Below are 26,617 nucleotides of genomic sequence, written 5' to 3'. Positions count from 1 at the left end.
TCTGCCTTACTGCATGCCCTCATTCATTTTACTATCTGAGCTCCGATATTTCTTCTCTCTGCACATGTAGTTGTAAACAGAGAGGGGAAGATTCAGAGCTGCCAGCTGAGCTTGTCTGTGTCCCAGCTGCAGTCTGAGATTTAGGACTCGAGCATGAGTCTGGACTGATAGGGAGACCTCTAGTGGTCATTTTTTCAAAGTGGAAAAATAAATAGAAAGAAGCATATTTTTTTAATAACATGCAATTGGAAAGTTAATCTGCATACATTAATCTATAATATATCAAAAAAGAAATTTTGATGAAAGGTACCCTTTAAAAAAACTCCTGCAAAATCGATGCAGTTGCATTACAAATTCAGCTCTGCTAGAACTTTTCCGACAAGACCCCATTTTTTTTTTTTACAGCCTCCTTTTCTGTGGCGATTGTTTTTACAGCTCATTGCCCGCTACCGACTTGCACAGCGAGCCGCTACTCTATATTCCAGTCCTCCAAAAATTGGGGAACGAAGTTCAAACCACAAGGGATTTGAACCCACAAAGTAACCGCCCGGGGTTTCCATGTTAGTGAAGATATCCATCGGATATTTCAACTCTACCAATGAAGATTTCCGGTCTCGTCTGGCATCGCTCCGATTCGTGAATAGTCACTTTAAAAAGTTTTAGACTTTCAGGATAGTAAACAATTCTGCGCGTGGTCCTGGATGAACCCTGGATTGTACCGGGCGTTACAGGTATACGATCCAACCGGCCCGACAGGCTTTGTGGTAGCGCCGGATCTTCAGATTTTTACCGTATACCTTTTCACAGTAGATTTTGCTTAATGTTAGTAACAAACCCCCCAAAAATTAAGGTGTCAATCAAAGTGTATTAGATATTCTGGGTAGATCTGATTGCTGTCGAATATGACGTAAATGAGCGGCGAGAAGGGATTATCCACACAGCTGTCGTACAGGTTGGTGAGGCTGCCGTCTTTGGATGGCGGTCGGATGTATTTGCTGTCTCCGACGGCGTATTCCCCCACCACGACTCGGGCCAAAAACATGGACTTCTTGGAGAAGAACTGACAGCAGTCGCCGGTCACGCCGTGCAGTTTTAGCGTTGAACTGTGCTTGCCGGTGTTTCTACAGTACTGGCTCGATAAAGCTGCGTTCTTTGCAAAGTAGGTGCCTGAAATATGAAAGTGGGGACATTTTTTTTAATTTTTCTGATCTGACCGTGCACGGTGCAATATGAAAGTTTAAGCCTAATTCACATGTCTAGTTTGGTGCAGATTCCATACTGAAGTCTGCATTAAAGGGGTACTCCGATGGAAAACAATTCTTTTTAAATCAACTGGTGCCAGAAAGTTAAACAGATTTGTAAATTAGTTCTATTTAAAAATCTTAATCCTTCCAGTACTTATCAGCTGCTTTATGCTCCACAGGAAGTTGAATTTCTTTCTGGAATTTTTCTGTCTGACCACAGTGCTCTCTGCTGACACCTCTGTCTGTGTCAGGAACTGTCCAGAGTACAAACAAATCCCCATAGCAAACCTCTCCCGCTCTGGACAGTTCCTAACACAGACAGAGGTGTCAGCAGAGAGCTCTGTGCTCAGACTGAAAAGATCTCCAGAAAGAAATACAACTTCCTGTGGAGCATACAGCAGCTGATAAGTACTGGAAGGATTAAAATTTCTAAATGGAAGGAATTTACAAATCTATTTAACTTTCTGGCATCAGTTAATTAAAATAAAAAGGGGTACTTCAAGGGGGTACTCCGCTGCCCCGGCATTCGGAACATTTAGCTCTAAATACTGGGTGCGGGCTGCAGGGGTCGTGGTGTCATGGCCACGCCCCTCGTGACGCCACGCCACCTCAATGCAGGTCTACGGGAGAGGGCGTGATGGACCTCCCATAGACTTGCATTGAGGGGGCGGGGCGTGACGTCACACGGGGCGGAGTCGTGACGTCACGCTCTTCCGCCACTGTGGTCGGGATCCGAAGCCTCCAGCGTTGCCGGTGTGAGGTGGAAGCCGTACAGGTAGGTGCTGCAGCTGAGATCCCAGGGGTCCCCAGCAGCGGGACCACGGCGATCTGACATCTTATCCCCTATCCTTTGGATAGGGGATAAGATGTCTAGGGGTGTGGAGTACCCCTTTAAAAGTATATGATAATGTTTGGCCAGCAACAAGAGTTGTATATAAATCCAGAATTTTTTTAATTGACACTTACACGGTACTGTAGGTTTGTCAAACGTTTAGGTGCAGTTTTTGGAACAAAATGGTCTAAACACACGCAAAACAAGTAAAAAGAAAGCAGTGACAGAGCAGAAGACAGGGAAGGAAGCGCAAGTGTACGAGATGGGTAACAAGGAGGGGGCATGACAGGAAACTGGCAATGGGATGAAAGGGTGAATGAAGCAAGAAAGAGAATAGAGCAGGAGTGGGACACTGAGAGGCTAAGGTGGTTTTCATAAGCGGGGGCGGGTCTACAGTGGTCCCTCAAGTTACAATATTAATTGGTTCCGGGATGACCATTGTATGTTGAAACCATTGTACGTTGAGACCAGAACTCTATGGAAACCTGGTAATTGGTTCTAAAGCCCCAAAATGTCATCCAAAAATAGGAAAAAGTGAGGATTAAAGAATAATAAGTAGATAACTAATATGGATAAAGCAAATCCTTACATATAAAAGTAATAAAGATCTGCTGGGAGCTGTAATCACTGTCTATTTCAGTGTTTTCCAAGCAGGGAGCCTCCAGCTGTTGCAAAACTACAACTCCCAGCATGCCCGGACAGCTAAAGGCTGTCCGGGCATGCTGGGAGTTGTTTTACAACAGCTGGGGGCACCCTGCTTGGGAAACACTGGTCTATGTAGAGGACAGGAGCTTCTTCAGGGTCCTGTACACTAAACAGTGTCCTAAAAATTAATGGAGTCGCCCTCACCTGGTGTCCAAAGGAGCAGGTAACCCTGGTACAGGTAAAGAGTACAGAACATGTAATACCTCCCTGTACTGTAGGGGGCGCTACCAGACACCAGTCAGTGCATACGCTTCAGTAATACAGGGTTTTACCATTGCCCATTCTGATTGGTCGGTTCTTCCGGCCATTGACATTTCGCAGATCTGGACTGTCTGTACATTGTATGTTGAGTCTGGTTTCAACTTACAATGGTCCAGAAAAGACCATTGTATGTTGAAACTATTGTATGTTGAGGCCATTGTAAGTTGAGGGATCACTGTACAAGCGTATAGAACAGTGGTCTCCAACCTGCGGACCCCCAGATGTTGCAAAACTACAACCCCCAGCATGCCCGGACAGCCAACGGCTGTCCGGGCATGCTGGGAGTTGTAGTTCTGCAACATCTGGAGGTCCGCAGGTGGGGGACCACTGGTATGGAATAAAATGGAAGATTCACAGAAGCAATAGGGAGTAAAATAAGATAGTTATGAGCGGTATCTCACCTTTGCCATACACGGCTCCATGTATGCCATTGATTCTCCAGTCGAAGTTATGGATACAAATAGCCCTAACAAACTCATTACTAGTCCCGTGAAACAGCATCTCTTCTGCAATCTCAGACAGACCCTTCTTCTTCTTCAGCTGGGCTTTCTTTCTATAAGGAACACAGGCTCACACTCAGTATAGTCCAATACGAAAAGACAGGGGTTCCAGCTCCACCAAAAAATTGTTAAAAATAGGTAACTTTAATTCATATCATATAAAAAAATAAAGAAAAACGATGAAAGGAAAACACGCATAACAAAAAAGTGCTCTAGTGAGTTAAAAACCCACGTCCACCGACGCGTTTCGAACAAATGTGTTCTTAATCATGGCATATGGTCTGTTCACTAAGAGGAGTATAAATATAAATCACTATCACTCTGTATAGTGCCAGGCCAGTGACACTAAGCACATTGGGGTACACACGTGCATATATGGGGTTAAACCTAGACAAAAATGGCCGAAGATGAGCTGCCCCTTTAAAGCAAATCAGTCACCTCTAATGGCTGAGGTGAACCGCCAGCATTGTTGTACAGATTACAATAAAATAATACCCGTCATACTGTATATTGTGTCTCTGTGTTTAATTTAACAAAAATCACCATTGTATGGAGCACACAAGTGTCAAGGAGGCGTGACTTAGAGTCCACAGTGCCATAGTTACGAAATGCTTAGGTGCACCCGAATATTGACAGGCAGGGACCGGCTTGGGGACCTTTCACACTGTCGTTGGTGCCCGGCAGCGTGACGGCCACTGCAGAATAGCAGGGGAAAAATTACAGCATTTGCCATCTTTTTCTCCAGTTATTCATAACGGCACCCCGCGGCCCCCATAATAGTAAAAGGGAGGTGCCAGGACCATTTTTTTTTCTGACTTTAATCGGGTTATCCAGGAAAAAACTTTTTTTTATATATCAACTGGCTCCAGAAAGTTAAACAGATTTGTGAATTACTTCTATTAAAAAATCTTAATCCTTTCAGTACTTATGAGCTTCTGAAGTTGAGTTGTTCTTTTCTGTGCTCTCTGATGACGTGTCTCGGGAACCGCCCAGTTTAGAAAAAAATCCCCATAGCAAACCTCTTCTAAACTGGGCGGTTCCCGAGACACGTGTCATCAGAGAGCACTTAGACAGAAAAGAACAACTCAACTTCAGAAGCTCATAAGTACTGAAAGGATCAAGATTTTTTAATAGAAGTAATTCACCAATCTGTTTAACTTTCTGGAGCCAGTTGATATATAAAAAAAGTTTTTTCCTGGATAACCCCTTTAAAGTCAGAAAAAAAAAATGGACTTTGACGGAGGTTCTCAATGAGGAGCAATGGCAATGTGAAAGAAGCCTTACACTGTTGAGTTGCAGGCACAGAGAGTTTGTATGTGTTGAAAGCCTCTCTTGTGAAGCAGCCATGTTAAAGGGGTACTCTGGTGGAAAACATTCATTTTTTTTTTCCAAATCAACTGGTGCCAGAAAGTTAAACAGATTTGGAAATGACTTCTATTAAAAAATCTTAATCCTTCCAGTGCTTATCAGCTGCTAAATGCTCCACAGGAAGTTCTTTTCTTTTTGAATTTCCTTTCTGTCTGACCACAGTGCTCTCTGCCGACACCTTTGTCTATTTTAGGAACTGTTCGGAGCAAGATAGGTTTGCTATGGGGATTTGCTCCTATTATGGACAGAGATGTCAGCAGAGAGCACTGTGGTCATACAAAAGAAATTCAAAAATAAATAAACTTATTCTGTATTATACAGCAGCTGATAAGTACTGGAAGAATATTTATAATAGAAATAATTTACAAATCTGTTTAACTTTCTGGAGTTAGTTAATATGAAAAATATTGTTTCCCAGCGGAGTACCCCTTTATGGTGTCAGCGAGAGAGCACTGTGGTCAGTCAGAAAGGAAATTCAAAAAGAAAAGAACTTCCAGTGGAGCATTTAGCATCTGATAAGTACTGGAAAGATTAAGATTTTTTAATAGAAGTAATTTACAAATCAGTATAACTTTCTGGCACCAGTTAATTTAACAAATTTTTTTTTACAGTGGAGTACGCCTTTAAGTACTGGAAGAATAAGTACTGATAAGTACTGAAAGAACTAAGATTTTTTTTAATAGAAGTAATTTACAAATCTGTATAACTTTCTGGAGCAAGTTGATTTGAAAAAAGTAGTTTTCCACCGGAGTACTCCTTTAAGCCTACATTCACACGGAGGAAATTTTGCGTTAAGTCCGCCCAGAAAACAAGGCAATGCATTTCCGATCAAATTCCCTGGAAAGAATTAACACGTTCATTCTTTCGACGGAGAGTGGAACCGAAAACATTTCCAATCAGAATTTTTGAGCGGGTTCCAGAATTTTGAGCAGGTGTGAACCTGGCCTAAGGGTGACAAGTGAGTCCAACGCTTTATTCGCTCTCCGTGTAATTGGATACAACAGCGCATGCGCAGTGCTTTAGCCTAGGGCACACTGGACTCTAGGCCACGCCTCCTTGACACTTGTACGCCCAATCAAATAGAGACTTTTGTGAAAATAAACATACGGACGCAATATATAAAAAGGTATGATTATATTGTCAACGGTAGAAAACAGTGTGTTTCAGCTCGGACCTGACGTGGACTTCGTCCCAGAAATTGTGACACGTTTCAGCTTAACTTTAAAGGCTTAGTCATACAACTAAGGCTGACTAAGGCTTTCAAGTAAAGCCGAAACACGTCACAATTTACCATGTTCCTGTGATGTCTCTCATGGCGTTATAATAAAGAACCATTCCTGAGCCGGGCGCTGGACATTCTTGTTTCTTTGGCTATATTGTCACTTATATAATAGTGCGGGTGTTTTACCACCGTCATTGGGGGGGGGGGGGGGGGGGGGGGGTGACATATATTCGTTTTAAAAGACCACAATAGACAAGTTTACCTGCAGTAAAACTCCCATAAATCTAGGTTTTGTATCCTATGGATATCTGAGATCCGGTTCTTATCCATGGATTCCCCGAACTTATTGGCTACTTCATTGTACTCATTACAACGCTTGATCACAGGGACGAGCTGATAGGGCTCAGAGTTGTTCACGTGTTCCCAGTGAGACGGCAGAGGGATAGATCCATTGTCACAGATGTAACTAGGACAAGAAAGAAATACGGACATTTCAGCATAGAAACTGGTCTGAATTAACATATGTCATCCATATAACAGATCAGCTGTCCTCCAGATGTTGCAAAACTACAACTCCCAGCATGCCCGGACAGCAGTTACCTGTCCGGGCATGCTGGGGGTTGTAGTTTTGCAAGAGCTGAAGATCTATAGTTTGTAATAGATGATATAAGATGTATTTAAATGAAACTTCCAACAGCATAAACAGCATAAATAACAATCTCCAATATAGTATCAGAATTGCTTAAAGGGTACTACAGCCAGAATTAACTTATCCCCTATCCACAGGATAGGGGATATGTAGCTGATCGTGGAGGGGCCAACCTCTGGGGCCCCCCCCAGCGATCTCCATAACAGGACCCCGTCCCGCTCAGTCAGGAGCGTGTATCGTCTACCTCTAGACGGCACGTGATCCATTGAAATTAATGGAACGCATTCTGTCCAGAGGTAGACAACATGCTCCTGACTGAGCGAGACGGGGACCTGTTTTGGAGATCACGGGGGGGCCCCAAAGTTAGGAGCCTTCATGATCAGCTACTTATCCCCTTATCCGGGGTGAACTGGGACTCTAACTCTGCTGCCTACACCTACTTGGGGGGGGGGGGGGGGGACTCTGCTGTCTACACCCACTGTGGTGGGGGGAACTCTGCTGTCCACATCCACTGTGGGGGGGGGGGGGGGGGAGGGAGGAACTCTGCTGCCGACACCCACTGTGGGTGGGGAGAGCGGGGAACTCTGCTGCAGACACCCACTGTGGGTGGGGAGAGGGGGAGAACTCTGCTGCCGACACCCACTGTGGGTGGGGAGAGGGGGGGGAACTCTGCTGCCGACACCCACTGTGGGTGGGGAGAGGGGGGGGGAACTCTGCTGCCGACACCCACTGTGGGTGGGGAGAGGGGGGGAACTCTGCTGCCGACACCCACTGTGGGTGGGGAGAGGGGGGGAACTCTGCTGCCTACACCCACTGTGGGTGGGGAGAGGGGGGGAACTCTGCTGCCTACACCCACTGTGGGTGGGGAGAGGGGGGAACTCTGCTGCCTACACCCACTGTGGGGGGAGGGGGGAACTCTGCTGCCTACACCCACTGTGGGGGGAGGGGGGGGAACTCTGCTGCCTACACCCACTGTGGGGGGAGGGGGGGAACTCTGCTGCCTACACCCACTGTGGGGGGAGGGGGGGAACTCTGCTGCCTACACCCACTGTGGGGGGAGGGGGGGAACTCTGCTGCCTACACCCACTGTGGGGGGAGGGGGGAACTCTGCTGCCTACACCCACTGTGGGGGAGGGGGGAACTCTGCTGCCTACACCCACTGTGGGGGGAGGGGGGAACTCTGCTGCCTACACTCACTGTGGGGGGAGGGGGGAACTCTGCTGCCTACACCCACTGTGGGGGGAGGGGGGAACTCTGCTGCCTACACCCACTGTGGGGGGAGGGGGTGGAACTCTGCTGCCTACACCCACTGTGGGGGGAGGGGGTGGAACTCTGCTGCCTACACCCACTGTGGGGGGAGGGGGGGGGAACTCTGCTGCCTACACCCACTGTGGGGGGAGGGGGGGGAACTCTGCTGCCTACACCCACTGTGGGGGGAGGGGGGGGAACTCTGCTGCCTACACCCACTGTGGGGGGAGGGGGGGGAACTCTGCTGCCTACACCCACTGTGGGGGGAGGGGGGGAACTCTGCTGCCTACACCCACTGTGGGGGGAGGGGGGAACTCTGCTGCCTACACCCACTGTGGGGGGAGGGGGGGGGAACTCTGCTGCCTACACCCACTGTGGGGGGAGGGGGGGGAACTCTGCTGCCTACACCCACTGTGGGGGGAGGGGGGGGGAACTCTGCTGCCTACACCCACTGTGGGGGGAGGGGGGGGGGACTCTGCTGCCTACACCCACTGTGGGGGGAGGGGGGGGGACTCTGCTGCCTACACCCACTGTGGGGAAGGGGGGGGGACTCTGCTGCCTACACCCACTGTGGGGAAGGGGGGGGGACTCTGCTGCCTACACCCACTGTGGGGGGAGGGGGGGGGACTCTGCTGCCTACACCCACTGTGGGGGGAGGGGGGGGAACTCTGCTGCCTACACCCACTGTGGGGGGAGGGGGGGAACTCTGCTGCCTACACCCACTGTGGGGGGAGGGGGGAACTCTGCTGCCTACACCCACTGTGGGGGGGGGGGGAACTCTGCTGCCTACACCCACTGTGGGGGGGGGGGGAACTCTGCTGCCTACACCCACTGTGGGGGGGGTGGGAACTCTGCTGCCTACACCAACTGTGGGGGGGGGGGGGAACGCTGCTGCCTACACCCACTGCATTTCTGGACTTTGGAATTTTTTAACACTTCTTTGACCATGCGGTTTAATTAACATTATATTTAATAGTTCGGATTTGAGCACGCGGCAATACCATACAAGCCTGGAGCACCAATCGGACAGCAGGGTAGAAGGTAAGAGACCACCCCTGTCCTCTCAGCTGATCAGTCCCGATCAGCCTACTAAGAACTACTAATGTAATTAACCGCTTTTAGACGCCGCGATCAACGTTGATCGCGGCATCTAAAGGGTCAATTTGGGGGAAGGGGTTAAGAAACATAATATTTTTTTTTTAGGAAAAAGAACCCAACGGCAACTACATTTTCTCTATAAATATTTTGATCGGTATTGATCCCATCATCTAAAGGGTTAATTGTGGACATCTGCATGATTGCAGATGTCTGCCATTAGCCTACTCACCCTGCTATGAATCAAGTGCAGCTCCATAAATGTTTGGCGCTGTGCACAAAGTCCACAGCGATGTACATTTTAAGTATGTGTCTTTAAAGGGGTACTCCGGTGGAAAACTTTGTTTTTAAATCAACTGGTGCTGGAAAGTTAAACAGATTTGTAAATTACTTCTATTACAAAAATCTTAATCCTTCCAGTACTTATTAGCGGCTGTATACTACAGTGGAAATGTTTTTCTCTTCTGTCACGACCACAGTGCTCTCAGCTGACCTCTGTTGTCAATTTAAGGAACTGTCCAGAGCAGCATATGTTTGGTATGGAGATTTTCTCCTGCTCTGGACAGTTCCTAAAAAGGACAGCAGAGGTCAGCAGAGAGACAGAAGAGAAATCCAAAAAGAAAAGCATTTCCTCTGTAGTATACAGCCGCTAATAAGTACTGGAAGGATTAAGATTTTGTAATGGAAGTAATTTACAAATCTGTTTAACTTTCTGGCACCAGTTGATAAAAAAAAAAAGTTTTCCATCGAAGTACCCCTTTAAGGGGTTAATCAAGATCAAAATATTTTTTAGGGTGCATGAAGAAAAGCCTTTAAGCTGCAAGAATGCGCCATTTACATACAGTGCTGAGACCGAACGACTTTGGTAACATTATATTAAAGAGGTTTTCCAAAGGTGAAACATTGATGGCCCATACTTGTCCAATGTCTAATCATGGAAGATTTGACCCCCAAATATCTGTCATTCAGATAAAAAAAAAAAAAAAAAAGGGGGGCCAGGTCCTGCAGGCACAATTCTCATCAATTATTTATATGTTAAGGGATACAGGAAAAAAAAAATACATCAGAAAATGGATTGCAACGTCCAGCGTACCAAAAAATTGACTGTATTAAAAACAGAATAAACTTAGAGAGAAAAAAAAATCATTGTGAACCCAGCCCAACACTAAAGCAGTCAGTGTGATTATTAGAGAGTATATTCAAGTACCTGAAAGCAGAAATGGAAAAAGGGGCACGCTTCACCGGCCTTTGTTTCCCCGTGCATAGATTGGTCTGTTTCATTTCTGGACAAGATAAAAATAAAAAAAAAAGAAAGAAAATAAAAGATGAAAAAAATCTTCTCAACAACAAAAATGCATTATAAAAAGCAGAAGAAAAAAAATTAAATAAAAAAAATGGAAATTGTGGTTATTCTTTATCTTGTGTAATCATATTGTGAAGCCCACTAGGAGTTCCCCTTGGGACCTAGAGCCCAGCACAGTTCAGCCTCTTCCCAGTTAGTCAGTCCGGGGAGTAGAAGAGGTGACCAGCCGGTAAAAGGGCCGAAACTGGCCTCTAGCAGCCACTGGGCTTCAATGCCTAATTTGCATATCATGCTAAAGAGGTCAATTAACTAATGACATATATGTTCAGATTCAGGGTCAAAGCCCTAAACAGCCATGCACTTAGACACCCCCCCCCCCCCCCCCCCAGTGATCAGTTGTAATTTTAATAATTCAGTTTCAAGATGACAGTGCCACTGTCAGAACCCGTATGGTTAATCTGTTCTGAGGTTTCTTTTGTTTATTTTGGTTGCTGGGCTATGCCTAACTTTCTGGGCTGGTCAGCTGACCTTGCTGATTGTATCTGTCTGGCTGCTATATAAACCTGCAGTGTGCTTTCAGACTTTGCCTGTGAAAGAGTTATTTTCCTGTAGGTAGCATTATATCCTGTGATTCCAGTTATCCTGTTTGATCTCGGCTTAGCTTCTTGACCCTTCTCCTGTATTTGAGTATTTGTACCTCAACTTTTCCTGACTCGGATAGTGGACTCTGACTTATTGGCCCTGATTTACTAAGAGTGTTGTGTAGGTTTCTTTGTGGGTTTTAATTCCCTACAATTTATTTTCCATGGTATTTACTACATTTTCCACTTTCCCTACACTTTGCTTTTTTATTTTTATTTATTTTTTTTTTTTTTAACACATGCTCTGATCTGTAGGGTTTTCCTCAGCTCATCTACATTTTACATGGAAACCTTAGTAAATATGTTGAGTTTTTGTGAAAATGTCACAGCCACACCCTTGGGTTTTCTTAGCAAAATGGAGAGTTAGTCTGTCGCGATGCGACAGAATCTGGCGCACAACCCGACAAAACATGCCGGGTTTGCAAAAGTAAATGAGGGCCATTGTGTTTGTTTAGTATAATTTCTGTTAGTTTGTGTGTCCCCTGACTGCCCCCAACCTGTGTCTGCTTTTGTAGTTTATATTGTTGACTGTTACGGCCATCCCTTCCTTAGGAAGGGACCGGCACAATGGTTACGGACCCTCTGCCTAGGGCGGGTACGTAAGTAGGTCGGGACAGAGGCTGCGGGCGAGTACAGGGCTGCACTCTTTCCCTGCCCAGACGTGACAGCCACAACTGGGGGAATGAAAGCATTACACAGTGCCTATTCTAATCAATGGATTAAAAGACAGGACATGTCTTCCAAAGTGAGAAGCAATCTTTGTAGCTGCACTCAACTAAGACCAAGAGATAAGGATCCTGAAAAGGAGAGCTCCCTTCCATTAAATGGGCACTGTCAGTATCAAAAACTTCTTATATGTTGTACATCTTTGCAAAGTCCAGGAAGATAGGGCAGGACTAGCACTTCTGTCCTGTCTATCAGACTGCAGCATAAAAACAGAGATGATGGGGTTACAGAGCAGCCTGCAGTGATTAGATGAAGAGACTCAGCACAGCACACTCAGGGAGGAAGTGAGTTCTGCTGCTCACTTATTTGGACATGCCCCTTCCTGAGCAGTGGATGTCAGAATAAGTGAGCAGCAGAACAGAGGGATTTGTGAGCCAAATACAGAAGCTAGATACATAAAAAAAAAAGACATGTAAAGAATCTGCATGACCTAGTGAGTAAGATATATAAATATTTTTTTTCTGTAATATGAGAGGTACGTTTTTACTCTGAATACCCTAATAGGGTGTATGGATTACTAAACTGGTGGGTATATAACTAATGTAAGCCATAAATTCATTCACTTGCGAACAAAAAGCTAAAATGTAACAGGTGTCATAACAAAGAAGCCTGCACTTACCTCAACGGTATCTATAGCAGAGGTCTTTAGCATGTGGCTCTCAAGCTGTTGCAAAACTACAACCCCCAACAGGCAGGGAGTTTTGCAATAAATGGAGGGCTACTATAGACTACTATTATTAGACTACTATTATAGAAAATGTGAAAACAATTATGATGATGATAATAAGCATGATATAGATATTGATGATGATGACATTGATGATGATATAGATCAGTGTGTCCCAACCAGGGTGCCTCCAGCTGTTGCAAAACTACAACTACCAGCATGCCCGGACAGCCTTCAGCAAACACTGATATAGATACTGATGATGATTATATTGATAATGATGATATAGATATGGATGATTATATAGATACTCATGATGATGATGATAAATATAGATGATGATATATACTGATGATATAGATATTGATGATGATGTTGATACTGATGATGATATAAATATTGATGATGATATAGATACTGATGATGATAATGAGGATATTGATGATGATGATAATGATGAGGATATTGATAATGATGATGATATAGATACTGATGATAATATAGATAATGATGATGATTATATTGAAGAGGATAATGATGATGATATTGATGATGGTATTGATACTGATGATGGTATAGATACTGGTGATGATAATGATGATATATATACAGTGGTCCCTCAACATACAATGGTAATTCGTTCCAAATGAACCATCGTTTGTTGAAACCATCGTATCTTGAGGGATCCGTGCAATGTAAAGTATAGGACGTAATATTCACCTGTCTCCGCCGCTCCGGACCAGTCACCGCTGCCCTGGATGTCGCCGTCCATCGCTGTCGCCACGTCCCCGTGGTGTCCCCGACGCTCCGGACGTCTCTGCTTCCCGAGGATCCTCGCTCTCCGTTGCCACCATCACGTCACTACGCACGCCGCTCCTATTGGATGACAGTACGACGTGCGTTGCGATGTGATGGCGACGAAGGAGAGCGCCGGCGATGCAGGGGATCCCGAAGAGGACGCTCCGTAGCCCCGAGGACAGGTAGGAGACCATCACCGGAGCACATGGGGCACCGTAAACGGCTATCCGGCGGCAGCTGAAGCAGTTTGCGCTGCCGGATAGCCGTTTATGCGATGGCCCCGATATACAAAAGCATCGTATATTGATGCTGCCTTCAAAATGCTATGACCTCTGAGAGGCCATCGTATGTTAAAATTATCGTATGTAGGGGCCATCGTAGGTCGGGGGGGGTCACTGTACAGATGATAATATAGATATTGATGATGATCATATTGATGAGGATAATGATGATGATAAAGTCAGTGTTTCCCAACCAGGCTGTCGCAAAACATGCTGGGAGTTGTAGTTTTGCAACAGCTGGAGGCACACTGATTGGGAAACACTGATAAAGATGATGATATAGATACTGATGATAATATAGATATTAATGATGATGACGATATTGATGATGATGATGATAGAGATACTTATGATAATATAGATATTAATGATGATGACGATATTGATGATGATGATGATAGAGATACTTATGATAATATAGATATTAATGATGATGACGATATTGATGATGATGATATAGATACTTATGATAATATAGATATTAATGACTATGATAATGATCTTGATAAGGATATTGATGATGATGAGGATATTGATGATAATAGAGATATTAAAGGGTTATTCCAGGAAAATAAAAATTTTTTTTTTTTATTTCAACTGGCTCCAAAAAGTTAAACAGATTTGTAAATGACTTCTATTAAAAAATCTTAATGCTTCCAATAATTATCAGCTGCTGAAGTTGAGTTGTTCTTTTCTGTCTGACCACAGTGCTCTCTGCTGACATCTCTGCTTGCCTCGGGAACTGCACAGAGTAGAAGAGGTTTGCTATGGAGATTTGCTTCTACTCTGGACAGTTCCCGAGACACGTGTCATCAGAGAGCACTTAGAAAGAAAAGAACAACTCAACTTCAGCAGCTCATAAGTACTGAAAGGATTAAGCTTTTTTCATAGAAGTAATTTACAAATCTGTTTAACTTTCTAGAGCCAGTTGATATATAAAAAAAAGTTTTTCCTGAATAAACCCTTTAATGATGGTGGGGATGATGATGATGATGATGATGATGATATAGATACTGATGATAATATTGATATTAATTATGATGATATTGATGATAATATTGATATTGATGAGGATATAGATCAGTGTTTCCCAAGACGGGTGCCTCCAGCTGTTGCAAAACTACAACTCCCAGCATGCCCGGACAGCCTTTGGCTGTCCGGGCATGCTGGGAGTTGTAGTTTTGCAACAGCTGGAGGCACCCTGGTTGGGAAACACTGATATAGATGATGATATAGATACTGATGATAATATAGATATTAATGATGATGATGATATTGATAATGATGATGAAAAGAGACAGAATACAGAAGAAAGGCTGGTGAACTACTTACCTATAAAATCTAAGGTGTAGTTGAACTTCATGGTTCTGAAGTTTACGGACCCGTGCGGATTCACCTTGTAGTGTTGTTCGATCTCTTGGCTGCTTATGGAACAGCAGGAAGTGGATGTCGTCTAAAAGACACGAAGACAGAAGAATCATTGTGGTTAAACATCTACATGGACCTATAAATAATATTCTGGAAGAAAGGTTACAGATCCTGGGTACCTTACCGCTACTTACAATAACAATGATGTCCGGTTGCATCAGTTTTTTAAGAAAAAAAACGTATACGTTTTTAACTTTTCATTCCATTATGAATAAAGTTTCACTTGTTTGATTGAAATTGCAAGAAAAAAAACTGTGCAAAGTCAAAAATACTACGGTTTTGGGTACGGGGGAAAAAACTGACAAAACCTTACAGGATGCAAAACGGACACAACCTGATGCATCTTTTGGTAAACGGTTTTCAATGGAGAATCAATGTATACGGTTTTCTATACGGTTCCGTGTGGTTTTCAAATTGAAAACGTATACGGGAACTGTATTGCAAGAACGAGGTGTGAACCCAGCCTTAGGGTGGGTTCACTATCACGATTTTGCTATACGGTTTCATTAAAAAAAAACGTATGCAACTGTACAGAAAAGCGCGCCCATAGACTTCCCATTCAAAACTGTATGCACCATAATGTATACGGCTGTCTCCGTTTTTTCAAACCATACGATTTTTTTTTATTTGATTTTTTTTCGGCCAGAAAACCGTGGCCTACCACTGTTTTTAGTCGGGGTGAAGAACCTTATTAAACCGTGGGAACCGTACAGAACCGTATTTGTGTACGGTTCCATACGGTTTTTGACTTTGCACAGTTTATTTTTCTTGGAATTTCAATCAAACAAGTGAAACTTTATTCATAATGGAGTGAAAAGTTAAAAACGTATACTTTTTATTTTTTTTAAACTGATGCCACCGGACATCAGTTTTCAAACTGTATACGGTTTTCAACGGTATACAGATAAAAATTTGTACACACGTTTCGATACAGTTTAGGCTGCATTCACACCACGTTTTTGCAATACAGTTCCCGTATACGTTTACAATGTGAAAACCGTACGGAACCGTATTGAAAACCGTATGCATTGACTCTCTATTGAAAAGCGTATGCCAAAAGATGCATCAGATTGTGTGTGTTTTGCATCCTGTACGGTTTTGTCACTTTTTTCCCCGTACCCAAAATCGTAGTCTACCACGTTTTTTGGTCCGGGTGAAAAATTGTATTAAACTGTATGTTTTTATTTTATTTTTTTTATTTTTTTAACATGGAAGTCAATTGGAACCGTACAGAACTGAATGTGTGTACGGTTCCATCCGGTTTTCACCATCCGGTTTTTGAATTTGCACAGTTTTTTGGGGGGGAATTTCAATCAAACAAGTGAAACTTTATTCATAATGGAGTGAAAAGTTCAAAACGTATACATTATTTTCTTAAAGGGTAGCTCCCACCATACTATTTTTTTTTCTGTCCCTGCCTATTGTCAATCTATCCCTAACCCCCTCCCTGCTTTTAATTTTTATTTTTAATATATTAAAAATGCTTTTTGTCTGCCTGGCAGTGTGCCCGCTACCAGGCAGACTTCCCCAGCAGGCACCACGTCACTGATGCCTGCTGGGGCCGACACTTCCGCCCTTAGTTCATCTACACAGGGTGCCTCCAGCTGTTTCATCACTACAACTCCCAGCTTGCCCTGACATCTATTGGCTGTCAGGGCATGCTGGGAGTTGTAGTATTGAAACAGCTGGAGGCACCCTGTGTAGATAAACTATTAGTTAAATGCGGCGCTAGCCCGTCCCCTCCGTCTCCCTCCTCCCCCCCCGCGCCATACCCCGTTCCCTCCATCACAACACCCTCCCCCCCCCCCATTACACTTACTGCAGAGTCCGGGAGCGGCCGTGCAGGGACAGCGACGGCGATGTGCGGGAGGAGCCGGGGAGTGGCCGGGGAGCCAATGCGCTCGCTCACTGCCTGTCTGATTGACAGACAGGGAGCGAGTGCAGGCTGAATGAAAAAGGACCGATGCCCGGCCGCATCGGTCCTTTTTCAGGCGTGACGTCACGCCAGGCTGCAGACGGCCACTAGGAGGGAGACCCCTAGTGGCCGGTTTTCAAATGAAAATTAAACAATTTTAATAAAAAAATTATAATAATAAAAGTATATTAGAGATATGTTGTAGTACATAAGTACTACAACATATCAAAAAATAAAGATGGTGACAGTGCCCATTTAAATAAAGGATGCAACCGGACATCATTTTCAAAACCGTATACAGATAAAAATTTGTACACATGTTTTGATACAGTTTAGTCAGGTTTTGAGGAATCAGTTTTTTTTTATCAAATACCTGACACAAGAACTGTATTGCAAAAACGTGGTGTGAACCCAGCCATAGTCAGATAAATCATGTTATGCTTGCTGAGATTTCTCGGGGTGGGCTGATCCGCTTCAGGCTGGGTCTCATATAAGCACTCTATTCGGGGGGCTACTTGCTTATTGCGGGTCACCTGAACAGAACTATGTAAAGAGATGTGGACCAAGTAGGAGTTGTTGGAATCAAATGAAACATGATACAGTAACTATAATATTAGAGCAAAATAATTAGTTTATTGGGGTAAACTGTTCAATGTAAAAGGAGGCTCCAGTAGGGCTGGGCGGTATGGTCAAATATGTGTATCGCGCTATTTTTGTAACTTATGGCGGTTCCACGGTATATAATGGTATTCCCCCCCCCCCCCCAAAAAAAAATTTGAATTATTAGCTCAGCGCTGCGCTGTCCCCATCAGGGTAAATACTCACCTCACGTCACCCGCAAGCGCTGCCCTCCTCGTCCTCCTGTTTGTTTTGCGGCCGCCGGCGCTGACACTCTATACTGTATCCCTATGCCCGGGCTGCAAAAGGTAAACAAACATAAACTTTAACGCATATTCCCAAGTCGGCCTTACGCTCTTCCTGGGACGTTAACGTCGGACACCCGTCAGCCTATCACCGGCCGCAGCAAAGTTCCACCACGGCCGGTGATAGACTGAGCGCACTATCATGACAGTGGACGTCATGACAGTGAGCTCAACCTATCATTGGCCAAGGCGGAACATCGCTGCGGCCGGTGATAGGCTGACCGCTGTCCGACGTTCCATTCCCTAGGAAGCTGGTCCGGACTGACGGGGAAGGTGAGTTAAAGTTTATTTTGTTTACCTTTTGCAGCCCGGGCATAGGGATACAGTATAGAGCAGTGGTCTTCAACCTGCGGACCTCCAGATGTTGCAAAACGACAACTCCCAGCATGCCCGGGCATGCTGGGAGTTGTAGTTTTGCAACATCTGGAGGTTGAAGACCACTGGAATAGAGTGTCAGTGCTGGGCTGATAATTGGGGGGGGGGGCGGGCAGAACAAAGTTCCCGGGTCACATATGATTAGTTCCCCGATGTGGGGACAGCGCAGCGCTGGGCTGATAATTAATTGGGGTAGGGGGGGATCAGAACAGTGCTCGCAGGTTACAAATGATTAGTTCTAGGCTGACAGTTCATTCATTCCCGAGGGGGAGGGGCCAAACTGGTATTGCGGTATGGGTTAAAATTCATATCGTGCAGCACAAAAATGTCGGTATTCGCTATGAACCCGTATACCGCCCAGCCCTAGGCTCCAGTACCCGGTTGTCTGGATGGAGGTATAGAGATTCACCATGGCATCTTATGGCACATTTGCCCACAGATGTTCCAGCTGGGCCTATAGGGGGGAGATATATGAAAACCTGTGCGGAGGAAAAGTTGCCCAGTTGCCCATAGCAACCAATCAGATCGCTTCTTTCATTTTGCAGAGGCCTTTTCAAAAATGAAAGAAGCGATCTGATTGGTTGCTATGGACAACTGGGCAACTTTTCCTCTTGACAGGGTTTTTATAAATCTCCCCCATAGAGATTTACCATTAGTGCCCCATGAATACAGTCAATGGGGGAAATTCATCAAAACCTGTGCTGAGGAAAAGTTGCCCATAGCAACCAATCAGATCGCTTCTTTCATTTTGCAGAGGCCTTGTTAATAATGAAAGAAGTGCTCTGATTGGTTGCTATGGGCAACGGGACCACATTTCCTCTGGACAGGTTTTGATGAATCTCCCCCATAGATCCTGCTGATGTTGGCGCCATAACGGCTCGATAAATATAGCGACCGGGCCGGCCAAGGAAGTGTTACAATCTGGTAAATATGTTCCTGGGAAACCTTTGCTGTGTGTGGAGAGCATTAAAGGGGTATTCCAGGAAAAAACTTTTTTTTTATATATCAACTGGCTCCAGAAAGTTAAACAGATTTGTAAATTACTTCTATTAAAAAATCTTAATCCTTTCAGTACTTATTAGCTTCTGAAGTTAAGGTTGTTCTTTTCTGTCTAAGTGCTCTCTGATGACATGTGTCTCGGGAAACGCCCAGTTTAGAAGAGGTTTGCTATGGGGATTTGCTTCTAAACTGAGCGTTTCCCGAGACACGTGTCATCAGAGAGCACTTAGACAGAAAAGAACAACCTTAACTTCAGAAGCTAATAAGTACTGAAAGGATTAAGATTTTTTTATAGAAGTAATTTACAAATCTGTTTAACTTTCTGGAGCCAGTTGATATATATAAAAAAAGTTTTTTCCTGGAATACCCCTTTAACCTGCTGAAAAATTCCATCTGGAAGCCATGATAGACAACACATGTGGCCGCAGGATGTCCTGTACATGTCTCTGACCTGTTAATGTCCCTCGTATCCCTACTTAAAGGGGTACTCCCCTGGAAAAAATGTTTTGTAAATCAACTGGTGGCAGAAAATTAAACAGATTTATAAATTACTTTTAATTAAAAATCTTAACCCTTCCAGTACTTATCAGCTGCTGTATTCTCCACAGGATTTCTTTCTTTCTGTCTGACCACAGTGCTCTTTGCTGACACCTCTGTCCATGTCAGGAACTGTCCAGAGCAGGAGAGGTATTCTATAGGGATTTGCTCCTACTCTGGACATTTCCTAAAATGGACAGAGGTGTCAGCAGAGAGCACTGTGGTCAGACAGAAAGGAAATTCAATAAGAAAAGAACTTCCTGTGGAGCATACAGCAGCTGATAAGTACTGGTAGAATTAAGATTTTTAAATAGAAGTCATTTACAAAGCTGTTTAATTTTCTGCCAACAGTTAATTTAAAAAAAAAAAATGTTTTCCAGTGGAGTACTCCTTTAAGGTGCCGACTGTTGTATGCAATGGTGCCACAAATCATCACTCCAGTAGGGGGCGGTGTGTCTCTTCAAGCAAAGGCAGGAATAAAGTGCTCACCATGAGGCCAACATGCTCCAACCTGACATCAGATCCCAAACAGAACCTGGATTTGATGCTAAAGATGATGCATTTCCAGTCCGTAGCCGTCCAGCTTTACCGTTCATGACACCATTGCAAACAAAGATGATGGGGGCTGTCGGGCAATGGCAGGGCATGTAATGGACACAGAAACCAGACGTCCTTCTGCTCAGAGTCTGAAAACAGTCCCAACAGAGATAGGGGGGGTGTAATAAAGAGACAAGGGGGGTGTAATAAAGAGACAAGAGGGGTGTAATAAAGAGACAAGAGGGGTGTAATAAAGAGACAGGGGGTACGTAATAAAGAGACAAGAGGGGTGTAATAAAGAGACAAGAGGGGTGTAATAAAGAGACAAGAGGGGTGTAATAAAGAGACAAGAGGGGTGTAATAAAGAGACAAGAGGGGTGTAATAAAGAGACAAGAGGGGTGTAATAAAGAGACAGGGGGTACGTAATAAAGAGACAAGAGGGGTGTAATAAAGAGACAAGAGGGGTGTAATAAAGAGACAAGAGGGGTGTAATAAAGAGACAAGAGGGGTGTAATAAAGAGACGGGGGGTGTAATAAAGAGACGGGGGTGTAATAAAGAGACAGGGGGAGTGTAATAAAGAGACAGGGGGGTGTAATAAAGAGACAGGGGGGTGTAATAAAGAGACAGGGGGGTGTAATAAAGAGACAGGGTGGTGTAATAAAGAGACAGGGGGGTGTAATAAAGAGACAGGGGGAGTGTAATAAAGAGACAGGGGGAGTGTAATAAAGAGACAGGGGGAGTGTAATAAAGAGACAGGGGGAGTGTAATAAAGAGACAGGGGGAGTGTAATAAAGAGACAGGGGGAGTGTAATAAAGAGACAGGGGGAGTGTAATAAAGAGACAGGGGGAGTGTAATAAAGAGACAGGGGGAGTGTAATAAAGAGACAGGGGGAGTGTAATAAAGAGACAGGGGGAGTGTAATAAAGAGACAGGGGGAGTGTAATAAAGAGACAGGGGGAGTGTAATAAAGAGACAGGGGGAGTGTAATAAAGAGACAGGGGGAGTGTAATAAAGAGACAGGGGGAGTGTAATAAAGAGACAGGGGGAGAGTAATAAAGAGACAGGGGGAGTGTAATAAAGAGACAAGAGGGGTGTAATAAAGAGACAGGGGGAGTGTAATAAAGAGACAGGGGGAGTGTAATAAAGAGACGGGGGGAGTGTAATAAAGAGACGGGGGGAGTGTAATAAAGAGACGGGGGGTGTAATAAAGAGACAAGGGGGTGTAATAAAGAGACAAGGGGGTGTAATAAAGAGACAAGGGGGTGTAATAAAGAGACAAGGGGGTGTAATAAAGAGACAAGGGGGTGTAATAAAGAGACAAGGGGGTGTAATAAAGAGACAGGGGGTATGTAATAATGAGACAGGGGGTATAATAAAGAGACAAGAGGGGTGTAATAAAGAGACGGGGAGGGGGTATGTAAAAAAGAAACAAGGGGGTGTAATAAAGAACAGGGGGTATTATCACCAGTCACCAAGAAGTACACTACCCAAAATTAGCCTCTGAGAGCGTTTTTGTAGGGCAACAGGAGAAGCCCTTGACTAATACCTGTAATCACTTACATATATAACTGTATACCTGTATTTGCAGCAATCTGACATTTCTATCTGGGTGCATTATATTTTTGTCAATGATTGCACAAAACCAAAAGTGCAGAATATGGTGGTGGGGGGTGGGGACTCATTCCACAAGCCGGTTGCAACACTAAGAACAGGCAGCGGAATACTACATCAACCATACCAGCCATAAAATTAAGTGCATGGTACTTGTTTTGAGGCATTTTACATCAGAAAAAGTACCGTAGACTTTTTTTACTAGATTTTTTTCAACACGTTTGAAAATTGCAAGCAAAAGATCCGAATTGCATAAAACACCTAAAAAAAAGCAACCAATCAGATGGCTTCTTTCATTTTGCTGAGGCCTTGTTAAAAATGAAAGTAGCGATCTGATTGGTTGCTATGGGCAACTTTTCCTCTGGACGGGTTTTGATAACTCTCCCCCTATGACCTTATGTCGTGCAGGTCAGATACGTTGGGTGAGATCCTATTACCAGGGCGGCCCTATAGGTTACACATATAAAGGAAGGTTTACCTCAAACATATGCCATTTACCGCATTCGGCCAAGTAGAACCAACCCCACTGTGTTTCAGAGTCGTCCATGTCTTCTGGCACACTGATGTCCATAGTTGCCCCCATATTTTCTGTTGGCCGGAAAGCTTCAACCTGAGACATAAAGGACAAGTGAGTGTTAATGGCAGCCATATTGGCTTTTAACTCTCAAAAATAGATATAACAAAGTCGTACAAGGTGGAAAGGGAAGGACGAATTAAAGAATCTGGGTCTGGCAGCTGAAACCCCTGGCGATCCGCTAGATCACAAGATAAAGGAAACCAGAGGTTTTTCCCTGCAGTGGCCCCTGCAGGAAAATAGTGGTATTACATGGCTCTAGGTCTGTAAAGGCTCTGCAGACTGTAAGTGATTACAGTGCAGTTATATCCAGTGTTCTCTTACTGGAGTTTCCCACTTTCCCCTTTCTTCTCCATCTGACCCAGCCCACCATGATGACCTATTTTATCTACAGCTTGTCTTTGTAGAGTTTGCTGCCCAGATATCTCTGGCCCTACCTACTAATTCCTCACCCTCACTCCAACTTCCCTTCAACAGTACCATCCCACAATTCGCCTCATACCACATCTGCTGCTGCCACTGAGGCCCTCATTAGCTCCCAAAAACCAAACAGATGGTAATGGCACCGTACACAATAATGGAGCCCACTTTGTGCCTCACACAGAAAGTTCCCTCCTTTGTGTCTGCATACCCTCCTCCCACTAATGGTACCCCCACTAACCTTATAAAGTAACAGCACACCTTATCGTTTTTCTAACACTTGAGTAACAGTGCATCATACAAAAAAATGTGCCACCCAAGTGCCCACCTTGCCTTAACAGTGTCCCTTACTACTCCCACACAGTAACAGTGCCCCCTTAGTGTCTTCCTCCAAAATATAGTGCCCCTGCACAGAAAAAGCTTCCCCTTACTGCAACTACACAATAATAGTGCCCACTTACAGCCCTTACACACTACTGGTGCTCACTTACTGCCCCTAAACATTACCAGGGCCCACTCACTGCCTCTACACATTACTGGTGCCCACTTACAGCCCCTACACATTACTAGTGCCCACTTACAGCCCCTACACATTACTAGCATTCACTTACAGCCCCTACACATTACTAGTGCTCACTTACTGCCCCTACACATTACTAGTGCCCACTGACTGCCCCTACACATTACTAATGCCCACTTACAGCCCCAACACATTACTAGCACTCACTTACTGCCCCTACACATTACTAGCGCTCACTTACTGCCCCTACACATTACTAGTGCCCACTGACTGCCCCTACACATTACTAATGCCCACTTACAGCCCCAACACATTACTAGCACTCACTTACTGCCCCTACACATTACCAGCGCTCACTTACTGCCCCATCACATTACTAGCGCTCACTTACAGCCCCTACACATTACTAGTGGTCACTTACTGCCCCTACACATTACTAGGGCCCACTTACTGCCACTACACATTACTAGGGCCCACTTACTGCCCCTTCACATTACTAGTGCTCACTTACTGCCCCTACACATTACTAGTGCCCACTGACTGCCCCTACACATTACTAGTGCCCACTTACTGCCCCTACACATTACTAGCGCTCACCGACTGCCCCTACACATTACTAGGGCCCACTTACTGCCCATACACATGACTAGCGCTCACTTACAGCCCCTACACATTACTAGGGCCCACTTACTGCCCCTACACATTACTAGGGCCCACTTACTGCCACTACACATTACTAGAGCCCACTTACTGCCTCTACACATTAACAGAGCCCACTTACTGCCCCTACACATTACTAGCGCTCACTTACTGCCCCATCACATTACTAGCGCTCACCGACTGCCCATACACATTACTAACGCTCACTTACAGCCCCTACACATTACTAGGGCCCACTTACTGCCCCTACACATTACTAGCACTCACTTACAGCCCCTACACATTACTAGTGCCCACTGACTGCCCCTACACATTGCTAGTGCTCACTTACTGCCCCTACACATTACTAGTGCTCACTTACAGCCCCTACACATTACTAGTGCCCACTGACTGCCCCTACACATTACTAGCGCCCACTTACAGCCCCAACACATTACTAGCACTCACTTACTGCCGCTACACATTACTAGCGTTCACTTACTGCCCCATCACATTACTAGCGCTCACCGACTGCCCATACACATTACTAGCGCTCACTTACAGCCCCTACACATTACTAGGGCCCACTTACAGCCCCTACACATTACTAGGGCCCACTTACAGCCCCTTCACATTACTAGTGCCCACTTACTGCCCCTACACATTACTAGCACTCACTTACTGCCCCTACACATTACTAGCGCTCACTTACAGCCCCTACACATTACTAGCGCCCACTTACAGCCCCTACACATTACTAGCGCTCACTTACAGCCCCTACACATTACTAGGGCCCACTTACTGCCCCTACACATTACCAGGGCCCACTTACTGCCCCTACACATTACCAGGGCCCACTTACTGCCCCTACACATTACTAGGGCCCACTTACTGCCACTACACATTACTAGTGCCCACTTACTGCCTCTACACATTAACAGAGCCCACTTACTGCCCCTACACATTACTAGTGCCCACTTACTTCCCCTACACATTACTAGTGCCCACTTACTTCCCCTACACATTACTAGGGCCCACTTACTGCCCCAACACATTACCAGGGCCCACTTACTGCCCCTACACATTACTAGCGCTCAATTACAGCCCCTACACATTACTAGGGCCCACTTACTGCCCCTTCACATTACTAGTGCCCACTTACTGCCCCTACACATTACTAGCGCTCACTTACTTACGTCAATAACTACTCACTTACTTACCGTCCTACGCGCACTACAGAATTTAAGCTTGGAGTAATTCCAGGCAGAGATTCTGTGTGCCGCTGGAATTGTCCCTAATGTCCGCACAGACATTAAGTGCCGTCCTCACTGACTGCAATGCATTTCCAGGCGGTATTCCAAAATCCCAATGCTGACATGGTTAAATATCTACAATTGCAATGAGACTAAAAGTACCTGTCGTCTATATGTCCGCGACTGCTTTCTGTTTAAAGAAAACACTTTGTTACCAAGTGTAAAGGAGGCACCTCTCCATCTTCCCCGTCTCTGAATGACAGACAGCCGAGCTCTGCTTAAGTCCTGCACATGCACAATTGTTTCCGTTTGTAGCGCATGCGCGATGAGCTTCCCAGCATCAACAACGGCTTCAATGCCTTACCGCGCATGCGCTGCCACTGCACTAGAGCTCAGTCGTGCCCTGCTCTACCTTCTGAGTGCCTGTCAATCAAAGAGGAGGAGGACAGAGAGGCCGCACTTGAGCCTTAAAATGCACTTGAGCCAACAAAAAAATGCTCTTTATTACCACATTGAAGTGCCAAGGAGGTGTGGCCAATGTGGCCACACCTCCTTGACACTTCAATATGGGAATAAAGAGCATTTTTTTGTGGAAAATGTAAACTACAGGTACTGTTCATCTAACTGCAAAAATGGCTATTTAACCATGTCAGCACTTTGGGATGTGATTTCCACATTTTTATGTATTTAAAACTGGTAAAATGGCACATACAGATTTTGGGAAATGTTATTACTGTTCAGGATCATATACCAAATAAAGTGACATATTTACCATTTCTCGTCTTAAAAACTTGTTTACAACCTTTTCTGTTTCCGTATTTCACCTTCTATTAGACGCCTTTGCGATGTTCTGGTCACAGCCATGAAGACGGAAGGATTGTAACCTGGAAAGACAAGAACGGGTATTATATTGTATATTATATATATATTGGGGCCTTTACAGAAAGAAGTGATGCGTCCATTTTTTCTGCATGGTTCCTGTTTTTAGGGAGGGGGGGGGGGGATGTTGACACAGTTTGGTTTTCATGCGAACATTGGCACGGTTTCCGTTTCAAAAACCACATGGTTATTTCCTGTGAGAATATACCCTTAATGTGTGGGGGCGCTACTGCTTTGGGAAGGGCACTTAAAGGCAATATTACTTTATAGGGAGATTAATCAGTAGCATTATTGTGAGCAGGCTCTATGAGTCAATATTACTATGTAGGGGTACTAAGGGTCACTATTACTATGTAGGGGCATTAAAGGTCACTAGGGAACACTATTACTATGTAGGGGTACTAAGGGTCACTATTACCATGTAGGGCCACGAAGGGTCACTATTACTATGTAGGGGCATTAAAG

General features: G+C 44.8%; 2 protein-coding genes across 5 annotated transcripts in view; one reads left to right on the top strand and one right to left on the bottom strand.

Annotated features, from left to right (window-relative positions):
* Window positions 1–304: 304 nt before the first annotated feature.
* The window catches only part of PARP11 (poly(ADP-ribose) polymerase family member 11), a 29,786-nt gene continuing 3,473 nt past the window's right edge, over window positions 305–26,617 (bottom strand). For 3 of the 4 annotated variants that reach the window (XM_056517249.1, XM_056517247.1, XM_056517248.1), the window contains exons 2-8: window positions 26,046–26,157; window positions 22,346–22,477; window positions 14,873–14,993; window positions 10,332–10,407; window positions 6,395–6,598; window positions 3,444–3,595; window positions 305–1,167 (exon numbers count right to left, since the gene is read on the bottom strand). In XM_056517249.1, coding sequence (XP_056373224.1) covers window positions 854–1,167; window positions 3,444–3,595; window positions 6,395–6,598; window positions 10,332–10,407; window positions 14,873–14,993; window positions 22,346–22,477; window positions 26,046–26,048 — 1,002 coding nt within the window. In that variant the 5' untranslated portion in view covers window positions 26,049–26,157 and the 3' untranslated portion in view covers window positions 305–853. Of the gene's footprint in view, window positions 1,168–3,443; window positions 3,596–6,394; window positions 6,599–10,331; window positions 10,408–14,872; window positions 14,994–22,345; window positions 22,478–25,435; window positions 25,595–26,045; window positions 26,158–26,617 lie in introns of those variants that run through there. The other variant, XM_056517250.1, reaches the window with a different exon arrangement.
* The window catches only part of CCND2 (cyclin D2), a 648,494-nt gene continuing 640,870 nt past the window's right edge, over window positions 18,994–26,617 (top strand). The window contains exons 1-2 of the mRNA XM_056517253.1: window positions 18,994–19,105; window positions 26,108–26,175. The gene's annotated coding sequence lies outside the window, so the exon portion shown is untranslated. The remainder of the gene's footprint in view (window positions 19,106–26,107; window positions 26,176–26,617) is intronic.

This window comes from Hyla sarda, chromosome 4 (assembly GCF_029499605.1).
Source record: "Hyla sarda isolate aHylSar1 chromosome 4, aHylSar1.hap1, whole genome shotgun sequence".
Classification (NCBI taxonomy): Eukaryota; Metazoa; Chordata; class Amphibia; order Anura; family Hylidae; genus Hyla; species Hyla sarda.
The sequence above is the reverse complement of the archived record's forward strand: the minus strand, read 5'-3'. Positions and strand labels throughout refer to the sequence as shown.